Below are 26,337 nucleotides of genomic sequence, written 5' to 3' on the forward strand. Positions count from 1 at the left end.
GGCTCGTGCCTCTGGCAAGGTGTTTCCTTAAATAGAGGCCTCCCCCAGCAGAGGTCAGGCAGCAGCTATTCAAATTCAAATTCACCCAGGCACTCAATCACAGGCAAAACAATGCCCCTTCCACTTCCTCTCAATTACAGGCAATCCCAGTCAAACAGTGCCCGTTCCTCTCCCACACTCAATCAGCCAGGACTCTGCAAGAACTCTAAGTGCTTCCACACACTGCTAAACACAGTTTTCCCACAAAATATCCTTAGCTGAATTCTCTCAGCTGAAAGCAAGTAAAAGAAACCCACTCACCTCTCTCACAGCTCTCTCTCCTGCTCCTGCTCAGAGCTCAGCTGGTTTTTTGTTCACATACAAACCTGGGGACTGGCAACCCTGCGCCCTCCAGCCTCCAAGATCTGTGATTCATCCCCAGGCTTCAGCTTTGTTTGGTGTAGTGGTTAAGTGTGCGGACTCTAATCTGGGAGAACTGGGTTTGATTCCCCCACTCCTCCACTTGCACCTGCTGGATGACCTTGAGCAAGCCATTGTTCTGTCAGAGCTGTTCTTGAAAAAGAGCCGTTTCTGTCAGAGCTCTCTCAGCCCCACCTACCTGAAAGGGTGTCTGTTGTGGGGAGGGGAAGGGAAAGAAGATTGTAAGCCGCTCTGAGACTCCCTTGGGTAGCGAAGGGTGGGGTATAAATCCAATCTTCTTCTTCTTCTTTGTGCCCCAGCCGAGGCCAAGTCCCAAGCCCTCACTTTCTGCCGCCTGCCACCTCATCCACTTCACAGATGCTCCTTCAGCTCACAGGCCATTTCTGCCCGGCTCTCATGCAAGGGCCACATGTCACCATAAACCAGGATTGTGTTACAGGGGTACCTCTGAACCCGTACAGAGTGCATGTCCTCCATCACTGCATAGCAATAACTGCTGGTCCAACAACTTCAGGGGCCAACATGCTTCCAGCTGGAGCATGTGGTTTGGGCCTGATCCCCCAACTTTGAGAATAACCCTCTTTCTCCTCTCATCTCATGCAGATGGCAAAGCCAGGCATGGGCAGCAGGCATCACAGCCTATGCAGCTAGCAGCACAGAATGAGGGTGAGGAGCAGGCTTGCCAACACCCAGGTGGGACCTGGAGATCCCCCGGAATTACAACTGATCTCCAGATCAATATGTTGTCGAAGGCTTTCACGGCCGGAGTTCATTAGCTGTTGTAGATTTTCCGGGTTGTCTGGCCATGGTCTTGGCATTGTAGGACCTGACGTTTCGCCAGTAGCTGTGACTGGCATCCTCAGAGGTATAACACAGAATGACGGAGTACTCTCTGTGTCAAGGTGAGAAGAAAAATGGTAGGCAGGTAATTTATATCTACTCAGGAAGGTGGGGTAGGGCTGAGTCATTATCTTGTAGGAGGTCCCCAGGCTGCGAAACATGCTAATGGAGGAGCTTTCCAGAGGAGGTTCTCAGGAAACAGCCAATCCATATACAAAAGAACGACCTCAGGAAAGCTCCTCTATTAGCATGTTTCGCAGCCTGGGGAACTCCTACAAGATAATGACTCAGCCCTACCCCACCTTCCTGAGTAGATATAAATTACCTGCCTACCATTTTTCTTCTCACCTTGACACAGAGAGTACACCGTCTTTCTGTGTTATACCTCTGAGGTTGCCAGTCAAAGCTACTGGCGAAACAGGTCCTACAATGCCAAGACCAGTGTTCCCTCTAAGCTGAGTTAGTGTGAGCTGGCTCACAGTTTTTTAGCCTCTGGCTCACACGCTTTTGTCTTAGCTCAGGAAGGGATGGCTCCAGAGCAAACTAATTTATGCAGCAGCCAAATAGCTTGCTCATAATTCTAATGCCAGTAGCTCACAAAGTAGAGTTTTTGCTCACAAGACTCCACAGCTTAGAGGGAGCATTGGCCAAGACCACAGCCAGACAACCCAGAAAATCTACAGCAGCTAAGGATCTCCAGATCAGGTGCCCTGGAGAAAATCGTTGCTTTGGAGGGTGGGCTCTTTGACATTACACCCTGCTGATGTCTCTGCCCTCCCCAAAGCCGGTTCTCCCCACACTCCAGCCTCAAATCTCCAGGAATTTCCCAGCTCGGAGCTGGCAACTCTACCCAGAGCCATTGCTTCAATGACCCTCAGCAGAGCCCCCCCCCCCCCCGCCTCGGTGAGCAGAGTAGTCCGAATCCTGACCCCTCCCTTTGTCGCCAGGGACCGAATTGCTCGGATCGGCCTTGGGGTGATCCTCAACCTGTCCAAGGAGCGAGACAACCCTCAGCTGGCCCAGAGCACCTCCGGCATCCTGGAGCACATGTTCAAGCACTCGGAGGAGACTTGCCACCAACTGATCTCCGACGGTGGTCTCGACGCCATCCTCTACTGGTGCCGCTGGAGCGACCCCGTGGTGCTGCGCCACTGTGCCACAGCCCTGGCCAACTGCGCCATGTACGGGGGGCAGGCCAACCAGCGGCTGATGGCCGAGAAGAGGGCGGCGGAGTGGCTCTTCCCCCTGGCCTTCACCCAGGAGGACCAGCTCATCCGCTTCTACGCCTGCCTCGCCATCACTGTTCTGGCCACCAACAAGGAGATCGAGAAGGAGGTGGAGCGCTCCGGGACCCTCGCTTTGGTGGAGCCTTTCATCGCCACCCTGGACCCAGGGCAGTTTGCTTGCACCCTGCTGGGCAGCAGCGACAACAGCCAAGGAAGGACGGGGGACGACTTGCAGCGCCTGGTGCCCCTGCTGGACAGCTCCCGCCTGGAAGTCCAGTGCATCGCTGCCTTCTACCTGTGTGTCGAGGCGACCATCAAAGCCAGGCATAAGAAAACAAAGGTAAGGCTTAAAATGGGAAGGACTGGCGGGGGGGCGCGTTCCTATGGTATAGTATGGTATAGTATGGTATAGTATGGTATAGTATAGTATAGTATAGTATAGTATAGTATAGTATAGTATAGTATAGTATAGTATAGTATAGTATAGTATAGTGTGTGTAGTATCGAATACTGTACAGCATACAGTGTATAGTGCACCTTATGTCCTTATGGGATTCGATTATGTTCTTATGGGACTGGATAAACATATGAAACAGAGGTCCGTCAGTAGTTATTGGCCACAAGGTATAGATGTTGAATCTGTCTGGGGCAGTGATGCTCTGTATTCTTGGTGCTTGGGGGGGGCAACAGTGGGAGGGCTTCTGGAGTTCTGGCCCTGCTGGTGGACCTCCTGATGGCACCTGGGTTTTGGCCACTGTGTGACACAGAGTGTTGGACTGGATGGGCCATTGACCTGATTCAACATGGCTTCTCTTATGTCTGGGGCAGTGATCCTCTGTATACTTGGAGCTTGGGGGGCAAGAGTGGGAGGGCTTCTGGAGTTCTGGCCCCACTGGTGGACCTCTTGATGGCACCTGGGTTTTGGCCACTGTGTGACACAGAGCATTGGACTGGATGAGTTATTGGCCTGATCCAACATGGCTTCTCTTATGTTCTCTTATGTTCTTATGTTTTTATGAAAGGCTTGGAGGGAGTCACCCTCTACAAGAATGCAAGAGCAGCTCCTGTTGGATCAGGCTGCAAAGATCCATCGAATCCAGCATCCTGGGACGTGATACATAAATCCTTGTTAGATTCAAATCCAGTAGCCTATTAGAGACCAACAAGATTTTGGCGGCATAAGTTTCTGAGAGTCAGAGTTCCCTGGAGGTGATCCCTAACGTGCTACTGGACTTGAATCTAGCTGTTCTACCGCAGAACAACATGGCTACCCTCTGAAACATAATTCCCTGTTGTTTAGCATCACATATGCAAAAGATAGACTGCCTTTTAACATGGAGGCTCCACGTAGCCATCCCCGGTAACAGATAATGATAAATGCCCTTCTCATGAATTTCCCCAATCCCCTTCATTTTGCTGTGAATGACATTTCATATGGTGGGGGCAGGATTACTTTAAATTCATCTTCATCACATCTTGTCTTTATATCTCAATAGTGCTTAGCTTCTGAGACCTGAGAAGATAAGGCAAGCCTGGGCCAGCCAGGTCAGGGCTCAAATTATCCTGCTGAGGTGCTTTAAAAGCCCTGTTTCACTGCTGCTGCTTCCTTGGGGCAAATTCACTCACTCACTCACTCACTCACTCACTCACTCACTCAATCGACCTTTATTGGTATAACATACAGAACATAAGACTCAATTTGCGAGGAATACTGAACACTTTCTTGAAGCTTCATACGGAAATTTTGCAACACTTTCAATTATTATGTGATTCTGGGTTGTCAGCAAAAAGTAAGTCTTACATTTATCAGGTTTTCCGGAATACTTTCTCAACCCTGGCTCGATGAATGTAAGGCGCAGGTCCGAGTAGAAAGTACATGAAAGAAACACATGTTCAAGAGTTTCTATCTCCTGCTTAGTGCAGGAACGCAATCTACTGTCGAATGGAATTTTTTGGAATCTCCCATATAATACTGCTGGTGGCAGCACATTAAACCTTGGCGCAAATTGAACTTGTTTGTACCATTTTCTGTTTCCTCATGTCAGGTCTTTCCCATTGGATGTTATGTATTTGTAATGTTTGTTTTGTGGTCTTTGGGGTGCACAGAGGAGGTACAGAATGGCATAACAATCATGCTGAAGACACCAGGTGGGAACTCTGGGAAGGTGGAAGCCATCTGTCACTGGCTGGGTGTCAGCAAGCTGCCATAGGGTGGTGTGTTCTATTCTACATGTTACATTGTACTCTGTCCATCCCCCCCTGTATCCTCCTGTGTAGGTGTTTACTTTCTTTTGCTTGCTACATCTGCGGAACTGCTCAAGGTCAACCAGCTGGAGGTGGGATGGAGTTATGGCGTTGCTTTGCTTATTATGTATCTGATGCCTGAGAACTGAACTTGTGTTTATGTTGTAGAACCGTTGCGTTCCCAAGGAATTGGGCGCTAGTTTTATCTACATTCCCGCCAGCGGGAATTGGACTCATTGGTCCTAACCTGGTTCAAGTTTCTTTATTATGTTACCCTTTGGGGTCTGTAGTCATTCCTAACAATTCTTGTGTTCCTGATCTAACCATCGCTTTATAATAAATTTGACTTTGTTCTTCAAACGTGGATTTATTTCGAATGCATGGGGAATCGGACACTGGGAAAGCAAAAGCCAGCTGCCAGTTCTGGGACCGGCTCGGTATGAAGGCACGCCAGTGAGGCCGCTGTCCCCCAGGGTGGTTCGCCCGACTGACCGTTCCCTCTTTTGCTGCCCAGATTTTTACTGAGATTGGGGCCATCCAGAGTCTGAAGAGGATCGTCTGCTACTCTCCCAACGACACCACCTCCTCCTTGGCCAAGAAGGCTCTCTGTGCCATGGGAGAGGAGGTACCCCGGCGCCTCCTGCCCACCGTGCCCAACTGGAAACCCCTGGAGGTGCAGAAGTGGCTCCAGCAGATCGGCTTCGTCAAATACTGCCCCCTTTTCTTGGTGAGGCTTGCGAGGGTGGGGGCAGGCTAGGCTAATTCCCACGTCTCCCTCAGTCCAGAACCATCGCCATTTCACCGAACCATAAGCCGGGCTCTGGGCCAACAGCAGACCACCAGTCCTGCTGCTCCATTAGGGTTTGCGACGACAAACAGTACAGCACACCACTGTTCCCTCTAAGCTGAGTTAGTGTGAGCTAGCTCACAGTTTTTTAGTCTCTGGCTCACACATTTTTGTCTTAGCTCAGGAAGGATGGCTCCAGAGCAAACTAATTTATGCAGTAGCCAAATCACTCACTCACAAGTTTAATGCCAGTAGCTCACAAAGTAGAAGTTTTACTCACAAGACTCCACAGCTTAGAGGGAACATTGCAGCACTCAGGAGGAAATCGCAAAGAAAAACAGAAAACAACTGTGAGCTGAATTTCCCGCAAAAATATATATACAAAAGGAGACTTCAACAATGTGAAATGCATATATAGTCTGGAATGAATCTATTCATATAATCCCTCATAGGGAAATACAGAAGCCAACAAAACCCGCAATAGGAAAATACAGAGTCCAAAGTATAAATATACAAGATAAATATCCAACATTTTTCCTAGGTAATTTTCAGTGTTTCAGACTTCTGGTCCTTCCTTGGGAACAGAGAACAACTATTAGGAGTCTTATTCCATTTCCTTAAAGGATAATGCTATTCTGTTTCTTCAACATTGGGCAAGGTCTCCTAAGCTCTAGTCAGCAGCACCTCTAAAGGCTCCTTCTATGTAATATGTTTTGGTCCTGTTACATAGAAGCAGCCTATAGAGGTGCTGGCTAGAGCTTAGGAGATCTTGCCCAATGTTGAAGAAACAGAATAGCATTATCCTATAAGGAAATGGAGTGAGACTCCCAAGAGTTGTTCTCTGTTCCTGAGGAAGGACCAGAAATCTGAAACTCTGAAAATTACCTATGAAAAGTGTTGGATTTATCTTGTATATGTATACTTTGGACTCTGTAGCGAGGTGCTCTGCCCTCCCTTCTGCTGTACTTGAAGGAAAATACAAGAATACTCCTTTCTCGGAAAGGCTTTGTGCCTGCCCATTAAGGGAGGTTGAGACTACAGAGCACATGTTTCTTAGATGTCCGTATTATAAGGTGGCGCGTAATAAAATCACTCCGCTGACTGAACAAATTACGGATCTTTCCGAAAAAGCTAGGCTAGAGTTTCTTCTATCTGATAGATACCCCAAAATTACCCACCAAGTAGCCAGTTTCTGTATGGTGATACTCAGATCACGGAAACTCTAAGGTAGCTAGTTAGATACAGTTGTTTGGTATTAGATTAAATTTTCATTTGTTTTTAATGTGTCACTGATATATCTTAAAATCTTGGAATATTGTAAAGGTGTACTTCTTTTTGTATGACTGGCCTAAGGAGTGTAGAAATGAATTGAATTGAATTGCGACTCTGTATTTTCCTAATCTCCTGCCAACCTAGCAGTTCGAAAGCAAGACATTGCAAGTAGATAAATAGGTACCACTTCGGTGGGAAGGTAACAGCGTTCCGTGCGCCTTGGTGTTTACTCATGCTGGCCACATGACCACGGAAATGTCTTCGGACAGCGCTAGCTCTTCGGCTTGGAAACGGAGATGAGCACCGCAACCCTAGAGTCGGACTTGACTGGCTTTCGAGCAAGGGAACCTTTACCTTTTTAAATAAGGACCGCTTCGGTGGGAAGGTAACAGCGTTCTGTGCGCCTTGGTGTTTAGTCATGCCGGCCACATGACCACGGAAACGTCTTCGGACAGCGCTGGCTCTTCGGCTTTGAAATGGAGATGAGCACCGCAACCCTAGAGTCGGACTCGACTGGCTTTCGAGCAAGGGAACCTTTACCTTTACTTTTACTCTTTTTATTTCCCTATTGTGGGTCTTCTTGGTTTCTGTATTTTCCTATGAGGGATTATATGAATAGATTCATTCCAGACTATATATGCATTTCACTTTGTTGAAGTCTCCTTTTGTATGTATATATATTTGCGGGAAGTTCAGCTCACAGTTGTTTTCCCCTGTTTTTCTTTGCTCCATTAGGGTTGCCAACCTCCAGGTGGTGGCTGGAAATCTCCCGCTATTACAACTGATCTCCAGGCGACAGAGGGCAGGCCACCTGGAGGAAATGGCTGCTTCAGAGGGTGGACTCTATGGCCATTATACCCAACTGAGGCCCCTCCCCTCCCCAAACCCCACCTTCCTCAGGCTCCACCCCCAGAATCTCCAGGTATTTCCCCACCCAGGGCTGGCCCTATTGGGTGCAGTAAAGAAGAAGCTGGAGACCAACTGGTGATGAAGGTGCATAAAGTTTACTTAGAGATAATGGTGAATATTTACACAGAGATATACAGACTGTCTTACAGCATAACATGCCTTAGTTGGAGAGAACTAAATCCCCCACGCAGCTTATCAAGCTGATAGCTTATATATTAACCCCAGCCAATCACTAACAGGATAAACTAATTTCCTACTCTAACAATGCTAGAAGAGTATCACCTCGTAGTTTAACACCTGGCTGTAATTGTCTTAACCACTTAGCATGACAGCTAAGACTTACATACAGATCAAACTGATCTAGATCCAGTAACTGCTTGCTACCTCAACCTAGACATATATCTCAATAGCTCCGTCCCCACCCATGAGATGCTTTCCATCGACTGGCATGCTCTCAATCCAAGCATGTGCTGAAGTTCAGCATCTGACTGGAAGACCAACAGGCCACAGGGTATTGGGTTGCCAGCCTCTGGGTGGGGCCTGGAGGTCTCCTGGAACGACAGCTCATCTCTAGACTAGAGAAATGAGTTCCCCTGGAGGAAATGGAGGTTTTGGAGGGCGGTCTCTATGGCATTATATGCGGCTGAGTTCCCTCCCCTCCCCAAACCCCACCCTCCCCAGGTTCTACCGCCAAAATCTACAGGCGTTTCCCAACCCAGAGTTGGCAACACTGTGTGATGGGAATAAGACACTTTCTTCAGAGTATGAAACTCAAAGGAAGAGAGGAAAAAGGTCAATCAGGACGTCAGCGTTTCTGCGAGTGTTCAGAGTGAGACAGAACCCTGCCCCCCCCTCCCCAAAACAGTTTGAGACTGAGCTCTGTAAAAAGAAAATAATTACAAAGCAATCCCTTTGTAGGCAAGCCAGCTTCTTTCCCATGTCCACTTCTCCCGAAGATAAATATCAGACTTGCAGTGTGTGAGTTAATGATAAACAGACTTTTGAAGTATGCCATGGGACTACGAATCTAGGATAAAGTGCCTGCCCTCCATCCACTAGGCCAGGGGTGTCAAACATAAGGTCTGGGGAACCGAACCGGCCCATCCAGGGCTCTTGCCCGGTCCACAATAGGGTTGCCAAGTTGCGGCGGGGAATCGTAGGTCTTCACAGAATCCTTGCTGCGGGGACAGCGAGATGCGTTGCACCCGCCGTCGCCAGGATCTGACGCATAGCATCATGTCCTGGTGACGGCGGTGCAACGCGTCTCGCCGTCCCCGCAGCAAGGATTCTGCAAAGACATGCAGATCCCCCGCCGCGATTTGGCGAGATTTGGCAGGCCTAGTCCACAAGCAACTGGTAGATATGGAAATAAAAGGTACCCCTAAGAAAAAACCTAGTTTGCATAGGATTAAATACATTTATTGGGGCTTTTGGGGGCTCCCCTGTTAATCACTTGCTTTCACTGCTAGGAATCAATTGCTTTTGTTTGTATTTTGAGTAAAAAAAATAATACCATTAATTGGGTTTGCCTGTGTCCTTTATAAAGTTTCTATCTCTGGTACCTGGCATTACATTTCGTGGCAGACATGGCCCGGCCCGACAAAGTAACATTTATGTCAGATCTGTCCCTCTTAACAAATAAGTTTGACACCTCTGCACTAGGCAATGCCACCAGCTTTTGGGCTTTTTGACTTGTTAGTGAACCATTTAATATTATTTTTTACTTTTTAAATAGTTAACATCAATTTGTTTTTTGTGCTTCTCTCAGACTTACCAATAGAAAGGGATTGGTGTAAGCACCTAGAAGGGCCAACCTCCAGGTGGGGCCTGAAGATATCCTGGGATCACAATTGAACTCCAGACGACAGAGTAGGGTTGCCAGGTCTGGGTTGGGAAATACCTGGGGACTTTGGGGGTGGATCCAGGAGAGGGCGGGGATTGGGACGGGGAGGGGCCTCAGCAGGGTACAAGGCCGTAGAGCCCACCCTTCCGAGCAGCCATTTTCTCCAGGGGAGCTGATCTCTGTCAGCTGGAGAGCGGTTGCAAAAGCAGGAGATCCCCAGGCCCCACCTGGAGGCTGGCAGCCCTATGACAGTGATCAATTGCCCTGGAGAAAATGGCTGCTTCGGAGGCTGGTCTCTCTGGCACTATACTATGCTGAGGCCCCCTCCTTCCCAAACCTTACCCTCCCCGGGCTCCCGCCCCCAAAGTCTCCAGGCGTTTCCCAACCCAAAGCTGGCAACCCTAAGCACTGCCCTTGACTATATCTAAAAAGAAGGTGAAAATTGTCTTACATTACCGTTGGTTTCTGGAGTGATTTGAAGAGCTGTGAGATACATTTCCTTATAATGGCCGACTTTTAGAAGCCAAAGAAGTAAAAATAAAAACAACCCCCCACACACACACACATACCCCACACAAACACAGATGGCCATCCTGGTCAGTCAGGGCCATCCCTTCCCTCGCAGCACTGGTTCCCAAAGTGGGCAACACCGCCCCCTGAGGGTGCTGGAACGATCCAGGTGGGCAGTTTGGTGTCGTGGTTAGGAGTGTGGACTCTAATCTGGGAGAACCGGGTTTGATTCCCCATGCCTCCACTTGCACCTGCTGGATGACCTTGGGCAAGCCATAGTTCTGATAAGAGCTGTCCTTGAAAAAGAGCCGTTTCTGCCAGAGCTCTCTCAGCCCCACCTACCTGACAGGGTGCCTGTTTTGGGGAGGGGAAGGGAAAGGAGTTTGTAAGTTTGTAAGACTCCTTTGGGTAGTGAAGGGCGGGGTGTAAATCCAGTTTCTTTTGTCCCTGACATCTTCTTCAGTTGGAGTCTTGGGTGCAATTGGGGGGCATTGGATACAAATAAGGGGGCAGTGGAAGCATAAAGAAAGAAGAGTCCAGAACCTATCTAAAGCAGCCTTTTGGCAATAGGCCAAATAAGTCTGGGAACCTATGCATGATTGGCTAGAACAAAGGGAACTCAGGATGGACCTGTTTCCACAGCTTAAGTTAAGGAGAAAACTCTCTTTTAGGAAGCCTGGAATCTTGCCTTTATTTGCCCCATTGAAAACTGGGGGTCTGAGCTCGCTAATGGACCACGTGGGAACTATGTGGTAATAATAGGTTGCCAAGCTCCGGGTGAGGTGTGGCTATCCCCTGGAATTACAACTGATCTCTGGACGACAGAGATAAATTCACCTGGAGAAAATGGCTGCTTTGGAAGGTGGACTCTGTGGCATGATACCCTGCTGAGGCCCCTCTTCTCTCCAAAGCCCACCTTCCCCAGGCTCCACCCCCAAATCTCCAGGAATTTTCCAACCCCGGCAAGTGTCAGACTCCCGCAGCAATCAGTTCCCTACAACTTTCTCGCAAAGAAGTAAAGTTTATTGAAACGTTGAAGTATGCAGATTGTCTTTACACATCTCGTGTCAGAACTGGCAATAAGCGCACGAAGCAAACACACATGCATAATTCAAGAGGATCCCCTGATGGCCTGGAGCCAATCATGGAACAGGTAGAAGCGGGTCCAGGTTCCCAGGAGAAAGCTGGTGCTAGACACCAAGGCCAAACACTCATGTTACAGAGATAAAGAAACACTGAAGGCACAGAGAAAAGAAACCTAAAATTCCAGAGCCCACACACACACACACTCCATGGCAGCTAGAGGCCTAGCTGACAGCAAGCTGACATGCATCCTGTCCCAAGGATCCTATCATTCCAGGTTCCACGGCATGCCCACTGCTTCCGGCACTCTCCCTGGTGATAGGGCTGCCAAGTGGGGGTGGGTGGCGGGTAAACCCCCGCTTTGGAGGCCCGATTTCCGCCGCCGCGAAATCGGGCCCCAGGGGGAACTCCGCCCCCCGAAGCACAGTGTGGCTGCGTCACCAGAGGTGACGCAAACACGTCGATCACATTGGGGGCGTGGCCCCGATTGTCGGAGGGAAAACTCTATGGTTTTCCCTCCGACGATCGGGGCCACAGCACCAGAGGTGACGCAACCACATCGATCACCTTGGGGGCGTGGCCCTGATCGTCGGAGGGAAAACACCATGGACGATCGGGGTCACGCCCCCAATGTGATCGATGTCGTGCGTCACTTCCGGGATGTGCTGGCGGCGCGCGCATTTGAGGAGAGCTCCCGGAGCCCGGCGATGCTCCCCTGCCGGTAAGGAGATTCGACTTAGCACCCCTACCTGGTGAGGATCTCTGGCCAACCCAGATTGGCCTGCCTGCCTCCTTCCAAGCCCTTCCTGTTTCCCGAATCCTTGGACATTTGAAATTTCAGTAGCAGGACTGACATTAAACAGTGTTCTTCCGTTGGCAGGAGCACCAGGTGGATGGGGACCTGTTGCTGCGGCTGACTGAGGAGGACTTGAAGGGGGACCTTGGCATGGACTCCAGCATCACTCGCAAGCGGTAAGGCTGGGAATGCCTTAAAATACTGAAATGTGTCACTCAACAGAACCACCTGGAACGTTTCTTAATGAGGCCAAACTTCTTCGTTTTTATAGTGGTCTTTCCAAACTTTATTTAAAAATTGCAGTTCAGGTCACATTTCCAAATCAGTGGCAACTTCCACTTCATTGGCCCTTCCTGTTAAATATCGTTAAATATCCAGTGAAAGGAGAAAGAGCAGCGAGTCTGAGAGGTCCTAACCCTAGCACTGGAGATCTGGCCTTTGGATTGTTACAGTGTGATGAGAGCTGGGTTGTTCGCTGTCCCTGATCCTGCACGGACCTACCCCTGGGGAGAGTTGCCAACCTACAGGTGGGCAAACAAGCAAGGAGAAGGTTGCCAACAGTATGATCGACCAAACGTACAAAAGGAACCTTAAAGAATGTAAACAGAAGCTGTTCTTTACAAAAAAACATTGATAGTCATATAATATAAACTATCATGCAAAGTACAAAGGGTGTTATTACATTAAAAGACATACAAGATACACGACAGGCCTGTTTCGAATCGACATCTTTATCAAGCTGTTAGTCTTCATGAGGCTTGTGGGGCTTCCGCTCGTTTCCAAGAATTCACAGGTGATTGGTGGCAAGTGTCCCTAATGACGAGCTCGGCGGCTATCTGTCATGTATTACAAACCTCGACGTCTCCGTGCTCCAAGGGACTTGTCTTTGGCTGCTGCAGAGAATGTTTCTTTCCGTTCTTACAGCCTAAGAGGATTGTTTATTGGCTCGGTCCCTTTAAGATTGTCTTTCAGCAGGGTTTATGTCCCGCTTGTATTTTGTATGTCTTTTAATGCAATAGTGCACTTCCTAATTTGCATGATAGTTTGTTGTATCACTATAAATATTTTTGTAAAGAACAGATTCTGTTTGCATTTTTTTAATATTTTATTTTAGTTTTTTCATAACATAAAAATAACACAAAAGTATATTCATTTACATCACATTTTGGAGTTTCTTATCCATAAATTTCCAACCATCTACTTTCTGCCATCTTTTATTAAACACACTTTCATACTTTCCCGAGAGTATCATATTTACTTTGTCCGTTTCTTTTCTTTCCATAATTTTTGTAATTCATTCTTTTCTATTTGGTATTTTATCAGACTTCCAACATTTTGCTATAAGTATTCTAGCATTTGTAAGGATATATAATATCAAACGTGTATCATTATAGTTTATCCTGTCTGGTAACATATTCAACAAGTATATTTCTGGTTCCAACGGTTTGCGTTCTTTAAGGTTGCTTTTGTATGTTTGGTTGAACCTACAGGTAGGGGCTGGAGATCTCACAGAATTGTAGCTGATCACCACACTACAGAGATCATAGAATCGTAGAATCATAGAGTTGGAAGGGGCCCTACAGGCCATCTAGTCCAGCCCCCTGCCCAATGCAGGACCAGCCTAAAGCATCTCTGACAAATATTCGTCCAGCCTCTTCTTGAAAGCTGCCAGTGAAGGGGAGCCAACCACCTCCCTAGGCAGCTGAGTCCACCTTTGAACCACTCTGACCGTGAAAAAGTTGACCCTAATATCCAGCTGATACCTTTCTGCATGTAGTTTAAACCCATTGCTTCGGGTCCTATCCTCTGCTGCCAACCGGAACAGCTCCTTGCCCTCCTCCTCAGCCCCTTGGAGAAGATGGCTGTGTTGGAGGGTGGACTCTATGGCCTTGTACCCCACTGAGCTCCCTCCTTTCCCCAAACCTTGCCTGCTCCAGGTTCTACCCCCAGGAATTGCCAGGGATTTCTCAACCCTGGGCTAACCCTGTGGGACAGGTAAGTTGCCTCACTCACCTCCAGCCATGTTGCATCTGAACACCAACCCCAAACTACCCGGTCAAATTGCTTCCCGGCCCCCTTCTGCCTTCCCAGGTTTTTCCGTGAACTGACCGAACTGAAGACGTATGCCAATTACTCCACCTGCGACCGGAGCAATCTGTCTGACTGGCTGGGCGGCGTGGACCCCAAATTCCGCCAGTACACCTACAACCTGGTGACCTGCGGCATCGACCGAAACTTCCTCCATCGTGTCACTGAGCAACAGCTGCAAGAAGACTGCCGGATGGACATTGGTTTCCATCGGGTCCGAATCCTTAATGCAGCACGTGGTAAGTGGTGGAGTCTGTTATCTGGCTCTGCTCAAGCCACCAGGACCTGCCCAAGAAACCACAGAACCACAGGGGAAGCCCATTGGCTTTAAAGGGCTTTCTCTCTTTAAATGCCTTTCTCGCTTCACTTCCCTTGCCAGCCTGCTGGGAGCTGGGGGCGGGGCTTGCCGCCACTGCCATTTCCTCCGCTCCTGGGCTGCCGGAGCAGCACTCCGGCCCGCTTCAGCCCCAAATGACCCCTGGGGGAAGGTACTCCAGCATTCATCTTGACACAGTCCTAGAGCAGGATGGTCTTTCCCAGGTGGCCTCACACCCACACAATCCTGTTGTTTCTCCCACTATCAAGGGTTTTTTGAAAGTATGAGAAGTGATCCTGGAAGCAAATTAAGATCTCAAAGGCAGGAGGGCAGCCTGCTGCTACGGAGCCAATCTGTGCTTTTCCTTGGAGGAGGAGGAGGAGGAGAGAGTCCTCATCATTTCCAGTTCCACTAAAGAAAAAACAGAACTATAAAAAGGAAAGAGGGAGGAAGTGGTGGGATGAGTAATTAAAAGGCTGGATGCCAGTTCGGGGAACGATTAATTAAAGGCTTGATTTGAATCACACGGAAGCTGCTCTGAGCTACCACAAATGCTGGTGGAGAACTTTTATTGGTTGACAGAAACCCCACGGGATCCAATGGGAAACACATGTTGGAGTTTGCTGCAGATAGTAATGCACTGCCCAGTTTTGCCTCTGCCGTGCAAGGTGGGCATGGGGGGCATTTCAGTGGGAATATGACACAATAAGGTGCTGCTGAACCATACTTAGGCTTCTAGCTGGCTGCAGCTGAGCTCGGCAGTGGTACTGCGAGTGGAGGAAGTGAAAGCAGCCAGCTCATGCCCATCTCTCTCTCTTTTCCTCTCAGCTTTGTGGGGAGCCAGTCTCTTCCCCCTTCGGCAACTGAAAGGGCAGGCATGCAAACCCATTAATTGATCAAATCAATGTCATTGATCACTGTTGTACCCAATCGTCTCCCACTCTACCCCTGGCCTGTGTTTTTGACAAGCTACCCAGCTCTTGTTTGGTAAGAGCCTAATAAACACTCATCGACTGCGGTCACACAAGAAGTTTGCCACGGTATAGTAGAGTTCCCTATGAGGAAAGGTTAAGGCGCTTAGGGCTCTTTAGCTTGGAGAAACGACGACTGAGGGGTGACATGATTGAGGTTTATAAGATTATGCATGGGAAAGAGCAGGTAGAGAAAGAGGTACTTTTCTCCCTTTCTCACAATACAAGAACTCGTGGGCACTCCATGAAATTGCTGAGCGGTCGGGTTGGAACAGATAAAAGGAAGTACTTCTTCAACCAAAGAGTGATTCACACATGGAATTCACTGCCACAGGAAGTGGTGGCGGCTACAAGCATGGGCGGCTTCAAGAGGGAATTAGATAAGCATATGGAGCAGAGGTCCATCAGTGGCTATTAGCCACAAGGTTCAGATAGGGGCTCTGGGGCAAGCGATGCTCTGTCTTCTTGGTTCTTGGGGGGGGGGGTCAACAGTGGGAGGGCTTCTAATGTCCTGGCCCCACTGGTGGACCTCCTGATGGCACTGGTATTTCTGGCCACTGTGTGACACAGAGTGTTGGACTGGATGGGCCTTTGGCCTGATCCAACATCGGCGTCTCTTATGTTCTTATGTTCTTATGTTAGATTTGCAGATTTAAAGAGCACAGTCAGACAGCAACATCTACCTCCCGTGCCCCAGTTGTCAGCACTCCATGTTGCCCTGCTTTGAAAGTGGAGTCATCAGGCACCGGGGAAAGTCTGGTGTTTATGGACGCCAGCACTTCCACTCTGCCTTCCCAGATGTCTGAACTCTCCCGCTGCTAAAGGAACCCAGAACGGAAGTCTGAACCCACAGATTCGTTTCCACAACTGTTGGGGTTTTTTTGGTCGCTGCTTACACGCGCACATGTGCATATGTGCATGCACCCACCTGCATTAAAACAAAAACGACCGGGCAGCGCACTCCGTGGTTGAGGTGCTGCAGTAATATGAATGCCCGACCCCCAGACAAGCATGTGAGGAAACTGCCCCAGGGTGTGCTGTCTGGTTGGTCTGCCCTGCAACACTTTACGCCGGTGCAATTAGAGACACACCCAGATCGCACCAAACCTCCAGTGTGACCGCAGCCATACATTCCCTTTTCCTCCTTTATCACCCTTTTGCTTAAAAAGTTTTAAATACAAGGGGCGGGAGGCAGAACGGGTTTCTTGGCGACATTGCCAGGCCAAGCCAATCGGTGCTGCCTCTGCTTTGAACATTCCTTTCCCGGAAAAGAAGAATATGAACTGCTGGGCTGAAGACAGAGAGAGCATCCCCAAAGCAGATTCACGGCTCTAAAAATGTTCCATTTGTATTCATCCGCTGTTGAATTCTTGACTTGCCTCTTTACATTGAACTGTCTGTGGTGGGGAGGATCAGCCAAAGACAGGCAGGGGGGGAAATGTTTTTCTGGAGTCTCCAAGGCTTGCTGACAGCAGGCAGGCCTGGAGGCAACAAGTGCCGCCCAGGGCCTTTTGAATCCACTCCTGCATCTGCTTGGCCAACATATGGGCAGGAGCAGAGCAGCCAAAACTCTGGTATGTTCAGAAGGCCACTGATTACATTCCATACCGTTCCTCTGTTGGCTTCTTGGCTCCTCCTTTCTCTTCACTTTGGGGTCTCCTTAAAGGCCTGAAGATCCTTTCTGATATCTGGAAGGGCCGACCAGTCAGTGCCTGTGGCCCAAATCCAGCCATTCACCCTTGCTTGCTCTTTTTCTCCCCAGAGATGCTCCACTCCCCCTTGCCATACAGCAATGGAAAAGCCACCTTGGAGGGGACAGATGTGTTCATCAGCTACCGAAGAATCTCAGGATCCCAGCTGGCCAGGTGAGAGGGTTGCCGGCAATGCTCCCTCTAAGCTGTGGAGTCTTGTGAGCCAAAATCCGACTTTGTGAGCTACCGGCATTAAAGTTGTGAGCGAGCGATTTGGCTGCTGCATAAATCAGTTTGCTCTGGAGCCATCCTTCCTGAGCGAAGGCAAAAACCTATGAGTTGGAGGCTGAAAAATTGTGAGCTAGCTCACACTAACTCAGCCTAGAGGGAACGCTGGTTGCCAGGTATGGTGCATGAGGTGTTGTCCGTGCATGTTGTTTGGAGACATTTTGGCAAAACAAAAAGGGCCCCTTTTAAAAAATGGCATGGAGAGAGAGACTGACTGGCTGACTGACTGACTGACTGACTGGATGGGCAGTGATCATGGACTTAAGCTGGAAGGGGGATTCAGTTTACTAGAGACCTCTCTGACGGAAGCTGGCATGGTATAGCCTCGGAAGGGAGACCTCCAAGGAAGACTCTGCAGAGGAAGATGATGGCAAGCCACATCTCCTTCTCAATTGCCTCGAAAGCCCCTTGCTGGGGTCGCCCTAAGTTGGAGGCTAAACAGGGTCAGTACTTGGAAGGGATACTTCCGGGGAGGACTCTGCAGAGGAAGGCAGTGGCAAACCACCTCTGCTTCTTGCTTGCCTTGAAAGCTGTAACAGGGGTCACCATAAGTTGGAGACTAAGTGGGGTCAGTACTTGGAAGGGAGACCTCCAAGGAAGACTCTGCAGAGGAAGCCAGTGGCAAATTACTTCTGCTTCTCACTTATTTATTTATTCATTTATCAAATTTATACCCCACCCTCCCCGCCAAAGCAGGCTCAGTGCGGCTTACAAATGATTAAAACACATAGATAGCAGTTAAAACAATCATAAAACCTTCTAAAAACAATCCAAATGTCATAAAGTGCTGGTACATATTAGGTCTGGCAATGATAATGCTGATCAGGGCTATTTTTGGGCAGGAATGCACAGGAACGGAGTTCCGGCTGGCTCCCGAGTTGGCCACGCCCAGCAGGAACTCATTAGCATAATAGGCCACACCCAACAGCAGAAACTCATTAGGATTGGCTACATTAGGGGTGTGTGGCCTAACATGCAAAGGAGTTCCTGCTACAAAAAAGCCCTGGGTTTTGACGACAAACAAGGTAAACAGAATAAGAAGCAAAAGGTGGGTGTGGCTGGATGAGCACACTTCTGGTAACATGGGTGTGTGGCCTAATATGCCAATGAGCTGTGCTGTCAGGGGTGTGGCCTATTATGCTAATGAGTTCCTGCTGGGCTTTTTCTACAAAAAAAGCCCTGATGCTGATGATGTTTGGCGACGGTGGAAGCAAGTCGATGACCTATCCTATTGATCGGTTCCTTGTTCTGTTTCTTATGTGGCCGGCACAGGCTGTTGTTGATGAATCCGAAGGGCAGGGCTTACAGTTATTATTGGGGGGCGGCTCCTTAATTGAAGGCCTGGTAGAAGAGCTCTGTCTTGCAGGCCCTGCAAAACTGCATATGGTCCCGCAGGGCCCCGATCTCTTCTGGGAGCTCATTCCACCGGTATGGAGCCACTACCAAAAAGGCCCTGGCCCTAGTTATGGCCAGCCTGGTGTCTTTAAGACCTGGGAGAGTCAGTCAATTTTGGAACCCTTGACCACAGTGCTCTCTGGGAAACATGTGGGGAAATGTGGTCCCTCAGGTATGTCGGCCTCTGACCATAAAGGGCTTTAAAGGTAAGAACCAACACTTTGAGGTGGATTTGGTATGCTATCGGTAGCCAGAGCTATTTTTGGGCAGGAACGCATAGGAATGGAGTTCCGTCTGGCTCCTGAGTTGGCCACGCCCAGCAGGAGCTCCTTAGCATAACAGGCCACACCCAATAGCAGAAACTCATTAGGATTGGCTACATTAGGGGTGTGTGGCCTAACATGCAAAGGAGTTCCTGCAACAAAAAAAGCCCTGGGTTTTGACAACAAACAAGGTAAAGAGAATAAGAAGCAAAAAGTGGGTGTGGCTGGATGAGCACACTTCTGGTAACATGGGGGTGCGACCTAATATCCTAACGAGCTGTGCTGTCAGGGGTGTGGCCTAATAGGCTAACGAGTTTCTGCTGTTGGGTATGGCTTATTATGCTAATAAGTTCCTGCTGGGCTTTTTCTACAAAAAAAGCCCTGTCGGTAGCCAGTGACCAAAGGCACTGTCTAGCCCAGCTGTCTGTCTGCAGCAACAGGGAGTGGGATAACCCTGGGTAAGCTGGCAAGTAGGTAGCCTTGCTAATCTCTAGATGGGGCCTGGAGATCTCCCAGAATTCCAGCTGATCTCCAGACCAAGAGCAGTCCCCCTGGAGAGAATGACAGCTGGCCAGATGACTCTTCCGTTCTGGTGCCCCCTTGCTTTCTCCCTCAGCCTCTTGAAAGTCCACCTCCAGCTGCACGGATTCAGCGTCTTCCTGGATGTGGAGAAACTGGAGGCTGGGAAGTTCGAGGACAAGCTGGTCCAGAGCGTCATGAGTGCCCGCAACTTTGTGCTGGTCCTTTCCTCCCATTCCCTGGATAAGTGCATGGAAGACACTGAGTGCAAAGACTGGGTGCACAAGGTAAGGGTGCTCTCGGGGGAGGGCAGAACGGCGAGGGACCAAATGCTCTGCAGCATCATGCCGCTCCCCCACTTCCCCCAGCTGGCAGCTGCATTGCAGAAAGATGCTGGCAGTACTGATAGCTCGAAAGGCCCTCCCCCCCCCAAGCACCACAAGAACATCCTGGCACACATTCTGCAGTCCCTCTGTGCATGTTCAGAAACTGGCCTTGGTCATGCTCCAGCGCTCTCTGCTTTGGACTTTTTCTTCCTTTATTTTCCTGCAAAGCCTTGTGGGCAGGGGTCATTTCCTGCAGGAGCGCACAGGAGCGGAGCTCTGGCAGTAAAGAGCCCAGGGGGTGGGCACATGCAAGAAGCCCCACCCCCTGCTCCCAGCAGCCCTCAGTCAGAGCAAGAAGCAGCCAGGTAAGTTGCAGAGCCCCCCCCCCCCGGCCCAAAACAGTCCAGTGACACCTTTTTGGTATTTACATTTTTAATTGAGTATATCAGTCAAAACACAAACATAAACTCATTCATCTTATCGATATCCTCATTTCCCATTTTTAACAATCGTGAAACAAAAGAAAAAACAATCCATCTGAGGTTACTATTGCAACAACCAATTTTTTTTTTCTCTTTTAGTCCCTCTTCTTCTCCTATGCCCCTATCTTAAGACCAAGTTTTATTCAGGTACAAGCTCTCCCTCCTCTGCGAGGACAGATCTGGGCGTCCCCCCCCCCCCATAGCTAGTAATCCAAAACAGTCCAGTGGAGCCTGACCGGTGGGTGTTGCCTTCTGACACACTTCCGGTGATGTCAGGGTGTGTGGCATATGCTAATGAGTTATGCTAATGAGCTCCTGCACCTCTTTTTCTACTAAATGAACCCTGCTTGCGGGGCAATTCCAGGTGGACTTCCAGACGGTGGAGGGGAGCTGAGCAGGCGTTTCAGAGTCAGGGAGTGGGGCCACCTCAGGATCCCTTTTCCTGGGATTAAGCATTCAGTTTGGAAAATTAATATAAACTGGTGCAGGTCTCAGAATCCACCTTTCCTTGGAACTAAAAGGGGGGGACGGGGCTGAACCAGCAAGGATACACACATAGGGGTCATTCTGTAGAAAAAGAGGCGCAGGAGCTCATTAGCATAATTCATTAGCGTGACTTTTTTGCATATGCCACACCCCCTGACAAAGGGCAGGCATGTTTAAAATCTAAGGAAGGGAAAGAAAGGCATTTAAACCCACCCACCCCCACTTCCCCGAGTTTCTCCACAAAAGCGGAGAGGCTCAGGGGGAAAAGGGGGCATGTCTGCCTGCCTGCCCTTCCCTTCCCCAGCCAACCCGCCGCAGCGAGCTGGCTGGGGAAGCAAAGGGCAGGCATGCAAGCATGCCTGGGTTCCCTACTCCTGGTCTCATTACTTCCGGAACGCCGTTCCCGCTTGTCCCCCCTCGAAATGACCCCTGCACATAACTTTGATAGCTGAGCCATACCTTTTTCTGACCTAAAAGCAGAGACCAGCATCACTCAAGCCATCCCTCGGACTTTGTTTTAGTGTGTGTAGACATTTCAACATGAGTCACTAGCCCAGATATTTATTTGCTTACCTTATTTACATCCCACCTTCCTCCCCAACCCAAAGTGGCTGACGTCATTCACCTCTCCTCCATTTCATCGTCACAACAACCCTGGGAGGTAGGCTAGGCTGAGAGCGTGTGACTGGCCCAAGGTCACTCAGCGAGTTTCCATAGCACAAGTCGGGATTTGAGCCTGGGTCTCCCTTATCCTAGACTGACACTTTAACCCCTATACCATGCCGGCTCTCTGTGCCTTCCCACTGAAAGAAACCAACCCCAAGAGACGTTTCCACGCGGGCTACTTGCCCCAAGTTCAATGCTGTTGGGAGGCGGGTTTGGGGTTTTCCTGCCACCCACAAATCTCCCCAGCTTCCACCCACAATTCCTAACCTGGAGTTGGCAACCCTAGCTTTTCTGGCAGCCACTGTAGCAATGAAAAAATTACGCAAGTGTCTAATAAGGGCCAATTCAAAGGTTACAAAGTCCTAAAGTGTAAAGCCAGTTTGGTGTCGTGGTTAAGTGCGCAGACTCTAATCTGGGAGAACCGGGTTTGATTCCCCACTCCTCCGCTTGCACCTGGCTGGATGACCTTGGGCAAGCCGTAGTTCTGATAAGAGCTGTCCTTGAAAAAAGAGCAGTTTCTGTCAAGAGCTCTCTCAGCCCCACCTACCTCACAGGGTGTCTGTTGTGGGGAGGGGAAGGGGAAAGGAGTTTGTAAGCCGCTCTGAGACACCTTTGGGTAGTGAAGGGCGGGTTATAAATCCAATCTCTTCTCTTCTTCTTCTTGTGTCCAGCCCTGCCCACTTGATCAGATGTGGTCTGGGAGGTCTGTGCTCAGAACACATTTCCTAGGTGGACGGCACTCCAGTTCATAGAATCATAGAATCACAGAGTCGGAAGGGGCCATTCAGGCCATCTAGCCCAACCCCCTGCTCAATGCAGGATCAGCCTAAAGCGTCCCTGACAAGTGTTTATCCAGCTGCTGCTTAAAGACTACCCGCGAAGGGGAACTCAGAACCAGGGAGCGGGGTGTGGGTGTGTGTCTAAGCCTTCCCCCCACTGTGCTGTTTTCTGCTTGGAAGTGGCCCCGGGAGACAAGGCAGAAGTCTCTTATCTGCCAATTTGACAACAGATATTGATGATATTTTGGGGTGCAAAGCTTTCAGGCCTCCCCAGTTAATATGTCCTCAGACTCAGGGGGGCAGAGGAGACAGGAAAGGCTAGATGTTCCGGCTGTCTGACTCGGACAGCTTCATGTGACTGGTTTGCATGGACCCTGGGGGTTTAAGAAAGCTCCGGCTCGCAGACGAGATGAACTGGGCACCTCCTTGCTTCTACCAGTCATGGCACCTCCACGATTTTGTTGATTCCCTCCCTTTGTAGCCACTGGTCAGTCTTTCCTGGGGAACGTTCCTTCCTAAGAAGAAATTCTGAGCTGACTCGTTAGCGTCTAACCCGGAGTCCAGGCCCTTAGCCAGGATTTTTTAAGTCAGGGGGCATTTAAATTTCTTAGGGGGCGCTGGCTAATTGATACCTGGCTCCTTCCCCACACCTGCCACTGCTCATGGGCCCTGAGCTAAATGGGGGGTTGTGGGGCCTTGCCAGTAGGCCAGGGGGCCTAGCCCCGAGCTGCCCCACTGTAGCTACAGGCCTGCCGGCGTCTAACCTGAAGTGACTCTAACTGGGCACCTTCTCCATGACGTCCAATGCTCTCTCTGCAGCTGCCGCTGTTTTTTATGTGCTCCAAAGGAAAGGGAAGGGGGAGAAAAAGACTTCTGATTTCTTTAACAGGAAATTGCCACGGCCTTGAGCTGCGGGAAGAATGTCATCCCAGTGACGGACCATTTTGAGTGGCCTGACCCTGAGACGCTCCCCGCGGACATGCGGGCTGTCCTGAAATTCAACGGTATCAAGTGAGTCGGTAGAGGAAATCCCCCCTGATAGTCTAGGGACAGAGGGCACGGTGGGGGGCAACAGGGCAATACATGCCACCGCAAGATGGGTCCATTCTCTTTGCAGTGCCTGCGAAGGTGGAGATCGTAAATATGGGGGAATGTTCTTTGCTTGGGGCAACCCATGTCAGCTGATTGGGAACTGGTCTGTGGTCTTCCCCAAAGACAGGGCTGTGAGAGCAGAAAAAGAGAGCCTTTTCACTTCCTTTTAACAGCTACTTAATCAGCAGAAATAGGAACATAAGAGAAGCCAATGTTGGGGATCAGGCCAATGGCCTATCCAGTCCAACACTCTGTCACATAGTGGCCAAAAATACCAGGTGCCATCAGGTGGTCCAGCAGTGGGGCCAGGACACTAGAAGCCCTCTACTGTTGCCCCCCCCCCCCCAAAGCACCAAGAATACAGAGCATCACTTGCCCCAGCCTGAGAGTTCCTATCTATACCTTGTGACTAATAGCCACTGATGGACTTCTGCTCCATATGCTTATCTAATTCCCTCTTGAAGCCGTCCATGCTTGTAGCCACCGCCACCTCCTGTGGCAGTGAATTCCATGTGTTAATCACTCTTTGGGTGAAGAAGTACTTCCTTTTATCTGTTCTAACCTGACTGCTCAGCAATTTCATGGAGTGCCCACGAGTTCTTGTATTGTGAGAAAGGGAGAAAAGTACTTCTTTCTCTACCTGCTCTATCCTACGCATAATCTTATTAGCCTCGATCATGTCACCCCTCAGCTGTCGTTTCTCCAAACTAAACCAGTGGTACCCATTGGCATTGGCAGGCGCACAGCTAGCAGAGGCCAGCTCATGCTCAACAATTCAACCAAAACAGAGTGAGAAACACAGCTGCAACTGTAAATCAAGAAATAACCCTGTCAGGGTATCTATACCCATATTTCATACAAACGATAAAGAGATTTTAAAAAACGAAGTAATGGGAATCAAAAACAATCTAACACGTTAGCAATTGAAATACAATCAATAAGGGGGAAACACATAAAAATATGAATCCATACAATCCATACAGGAAGAATAGACTTTAATACAATCTCTGTTTCACGTCGCTATAACAGTATCCGCTTGAAGAACTGCGAGGAACAGTCCTTGTTTTGAGTAGCAAAGACTTTCTAATGATGATCTCCAATGAAAAGGTTCCTGCTGCAAACAAAACAGACCGGCCAGTTGTAAATCCCCTCATTTCACTGAAGCTTTCTCAAGGATGGAACTGCCTTCCAGTACAAATTACAGTCTTTCGTTTTCAATCAGGAAAACACTCAAAGGTCGCAATCACACATACTAAATAATCCACTTTCAATGCACTTTCAAACTGGATTTTGCCAGTTCACACAGCAAAATCCAGTTTGAAAGTGGATCGAAAGTGGATTATTTCGTGTGTGTGACCACAGCCTTAAGCAGGAAGTCCATTGGAAGTTTGCAAAGGTTAAGCATTTTGACATCTATTGGTATAGACACCTTGACAGGCTCAGCCATTGGCAACCTGAGTTATAGTTCAGTTCAGTATAGTTCAGTTACAGTTCTGCATGTCAAGCCCGTGCTTGGCATGCAGAAGGTCTTTGGAGGCAAGATTTAGAAGAGCTGCCACCAGCCCCGGTGGGCAGTTCTGGGGAAGCTCATCCAAGGGGCCCTGAATTTGGAAAAGGGTGGGGAGGGGGACACGAAAGGGCTCTGCCTCATCTGCTTCTTCCTTGTCACAATACCCTGCTTGCATCCCCTTGTGGAATGTTTGCAGCTTCACCCAAGGGGAGGGAGGAGGTCTCCAGTCTCTGCATGGCCCCAGCTCTGCTGAGCACCCAGGCTTTGGAATGGCTTTTGATGCACTCTTTCTCCCCTGGATGGCCCGGGCTAGCCTGCTCTTGTACTCTTGTAGGGTTGCCAGGTCTGGGTTGGAAAGTACCTGGAGACTTTGGGGATGGGTCCGGGAGAGGGCGGGGTTTGGGGAGGGGAGGGGCCTCAGCAGGGTACAATGCCACGGAGTCCACCCTTCAAAGCAGCCATTTTCTCCAGGGGAGCTGATCTCTGCCGGCTGGAGATGAATTATAAAAGCAGGAGATCCCCAGGCCCCACCTGGAGGCTGGTGACCCTATGTTGTCTGATCTCAGAAGCTAAGCTGGGTTGGCCCTGGTTAGTACTTCGATGGGAGACCACCAAAGAAATCCAGTGTCACTACATGAAGGCCAGCAATGGCCAACCACCTCGGCTCATCTCTTGCCTTGAAAACCCTACAGGCTCGCCATAAGTCGGTTGTGACTTGAAGGCACTTCCCAGCACCACCTCTCCCCTGAACCAGCCATGCAACATGATCGGGGGGGGGGGGGAGGCTGGTCCTTCCCCTGCCTCCTCCAATTCAGCCAGCACAGCCTAGAGCATGGGACGCCTTTGGGCCAAGCACCATAGGCTGGATCCCTCCATGCTTGTTTCAGCTGGACTTGTTTCTTTTGACCTGCAGGTGGTCCCATGAGTACCAAGAGGCCACGATCGAGAAGATCATCCGGTTCCTGCAGGGCCGTTCGTCCCGAGATTCTTCTGCTGGTTCCGAGAACAGCCTGGAATGTGGAACCCCCATGGGACAGACCTAGAACTGGCAGGAGCTGCCCCCGACGGCTTTCGGCTAGGTGGAGAAAGGGACCAGGGCAGGTGCTCCGGTCTTCCCCTTCCATCTGGGTAGCAAAGAATGGCCTTGATCATCACCCTCCCTGCCTTTAGCAAGCTCTGATGCCACAGTCTGATTGCCCTCTTTGGCACGTGCCACTGTGGAAGTTGTGTGAATATTTTGCGGGGTGGTGGTGGTTTCCTTTCGGCCTGGAACGTCCTTGGCTGAACCCTCCCCCCCCTTATTATGTGTGACCTTTCAGCTCAGGCTCTTCATCCGTTGGGACTTCTGTGACCGGGGCCGGAGAGGCCTTTCTCTTTCTACAGCATAGACGTGTGGGGCTCCCTCATGAAAACAACAGGTGATTGATTCAGGATAGACATATAAAGTCTCTTTCTTAGAACGCAGTTTGTGGAACTCATTGCCACAGGATGCGACAAAAGCTGACTCTAAGGGCTCACACAAGTTCTTGTGGGAC

General features: G+C 49.6%; 1 protein-coding gene across 1 annotated transcript in view; it reads left to right on the forward strand.

Moving 5' to 3' along the window:
- SARM1 (sterile alpha and TIR motif containing 1) overlaps positions 1–26,093 on the forward strand; it is a 43,448-nt gene extending 17,355 nt beyond the window's left edge. Inside the window, exons 2-9 of the mRNA XM_015421894.1 lie at positions 2,208–2,826; positions 5,245–5,457; positions 12,015–12,106; positions 14,022–14,257; positions 17,068–17,170; positions 19,559–19,748; positions 23,090–23,211; positions 25,716–26,093. Of these exons, the coding sequence (XP_015277380.1) occupies positions 2,208–2,826; positions 5,245–5,457; positions 12,015–12,106; positions 14,022–14,257; positions 17,068–17,170; positions 19,559–19,748; positions 23,090–23,211; positions 25,716–25,845 (1,705 nt within the window). The 3' untranslated portion in view covers positions 25,846–26,093. The remainder of the gene's footprint in view (positions 1–2,207; positions 2,827–5,244; positions 5,458–12,014; positions 12,107–14,021; positions 14,258–17,067; positions 17,171–19,558; positions 19,749–23,089; positions 23,212–25,715) is intronic.
- The last annotated feature ends 244 nt before the right edge of the window (positions 26,094–26,337 follow it).

Source organism: Gekko japonicus, unplaced genomic scaffold (assembly GCF_001447785.1).
Source record: "Gekko japonicus isolate JY-2015 unplaced genomic scaffold, Gekko_japonicus_V1.1 scaffold21, whole genome shotgun sequence".
In the NCBI taxonomy this organism is placed as follows: domain Eukaryota; kingdom Metazoa; phylum Chordata; class Lepidosauria; order Squamata; family Gekkonidae; genus Gekko; species Gekko japonicus.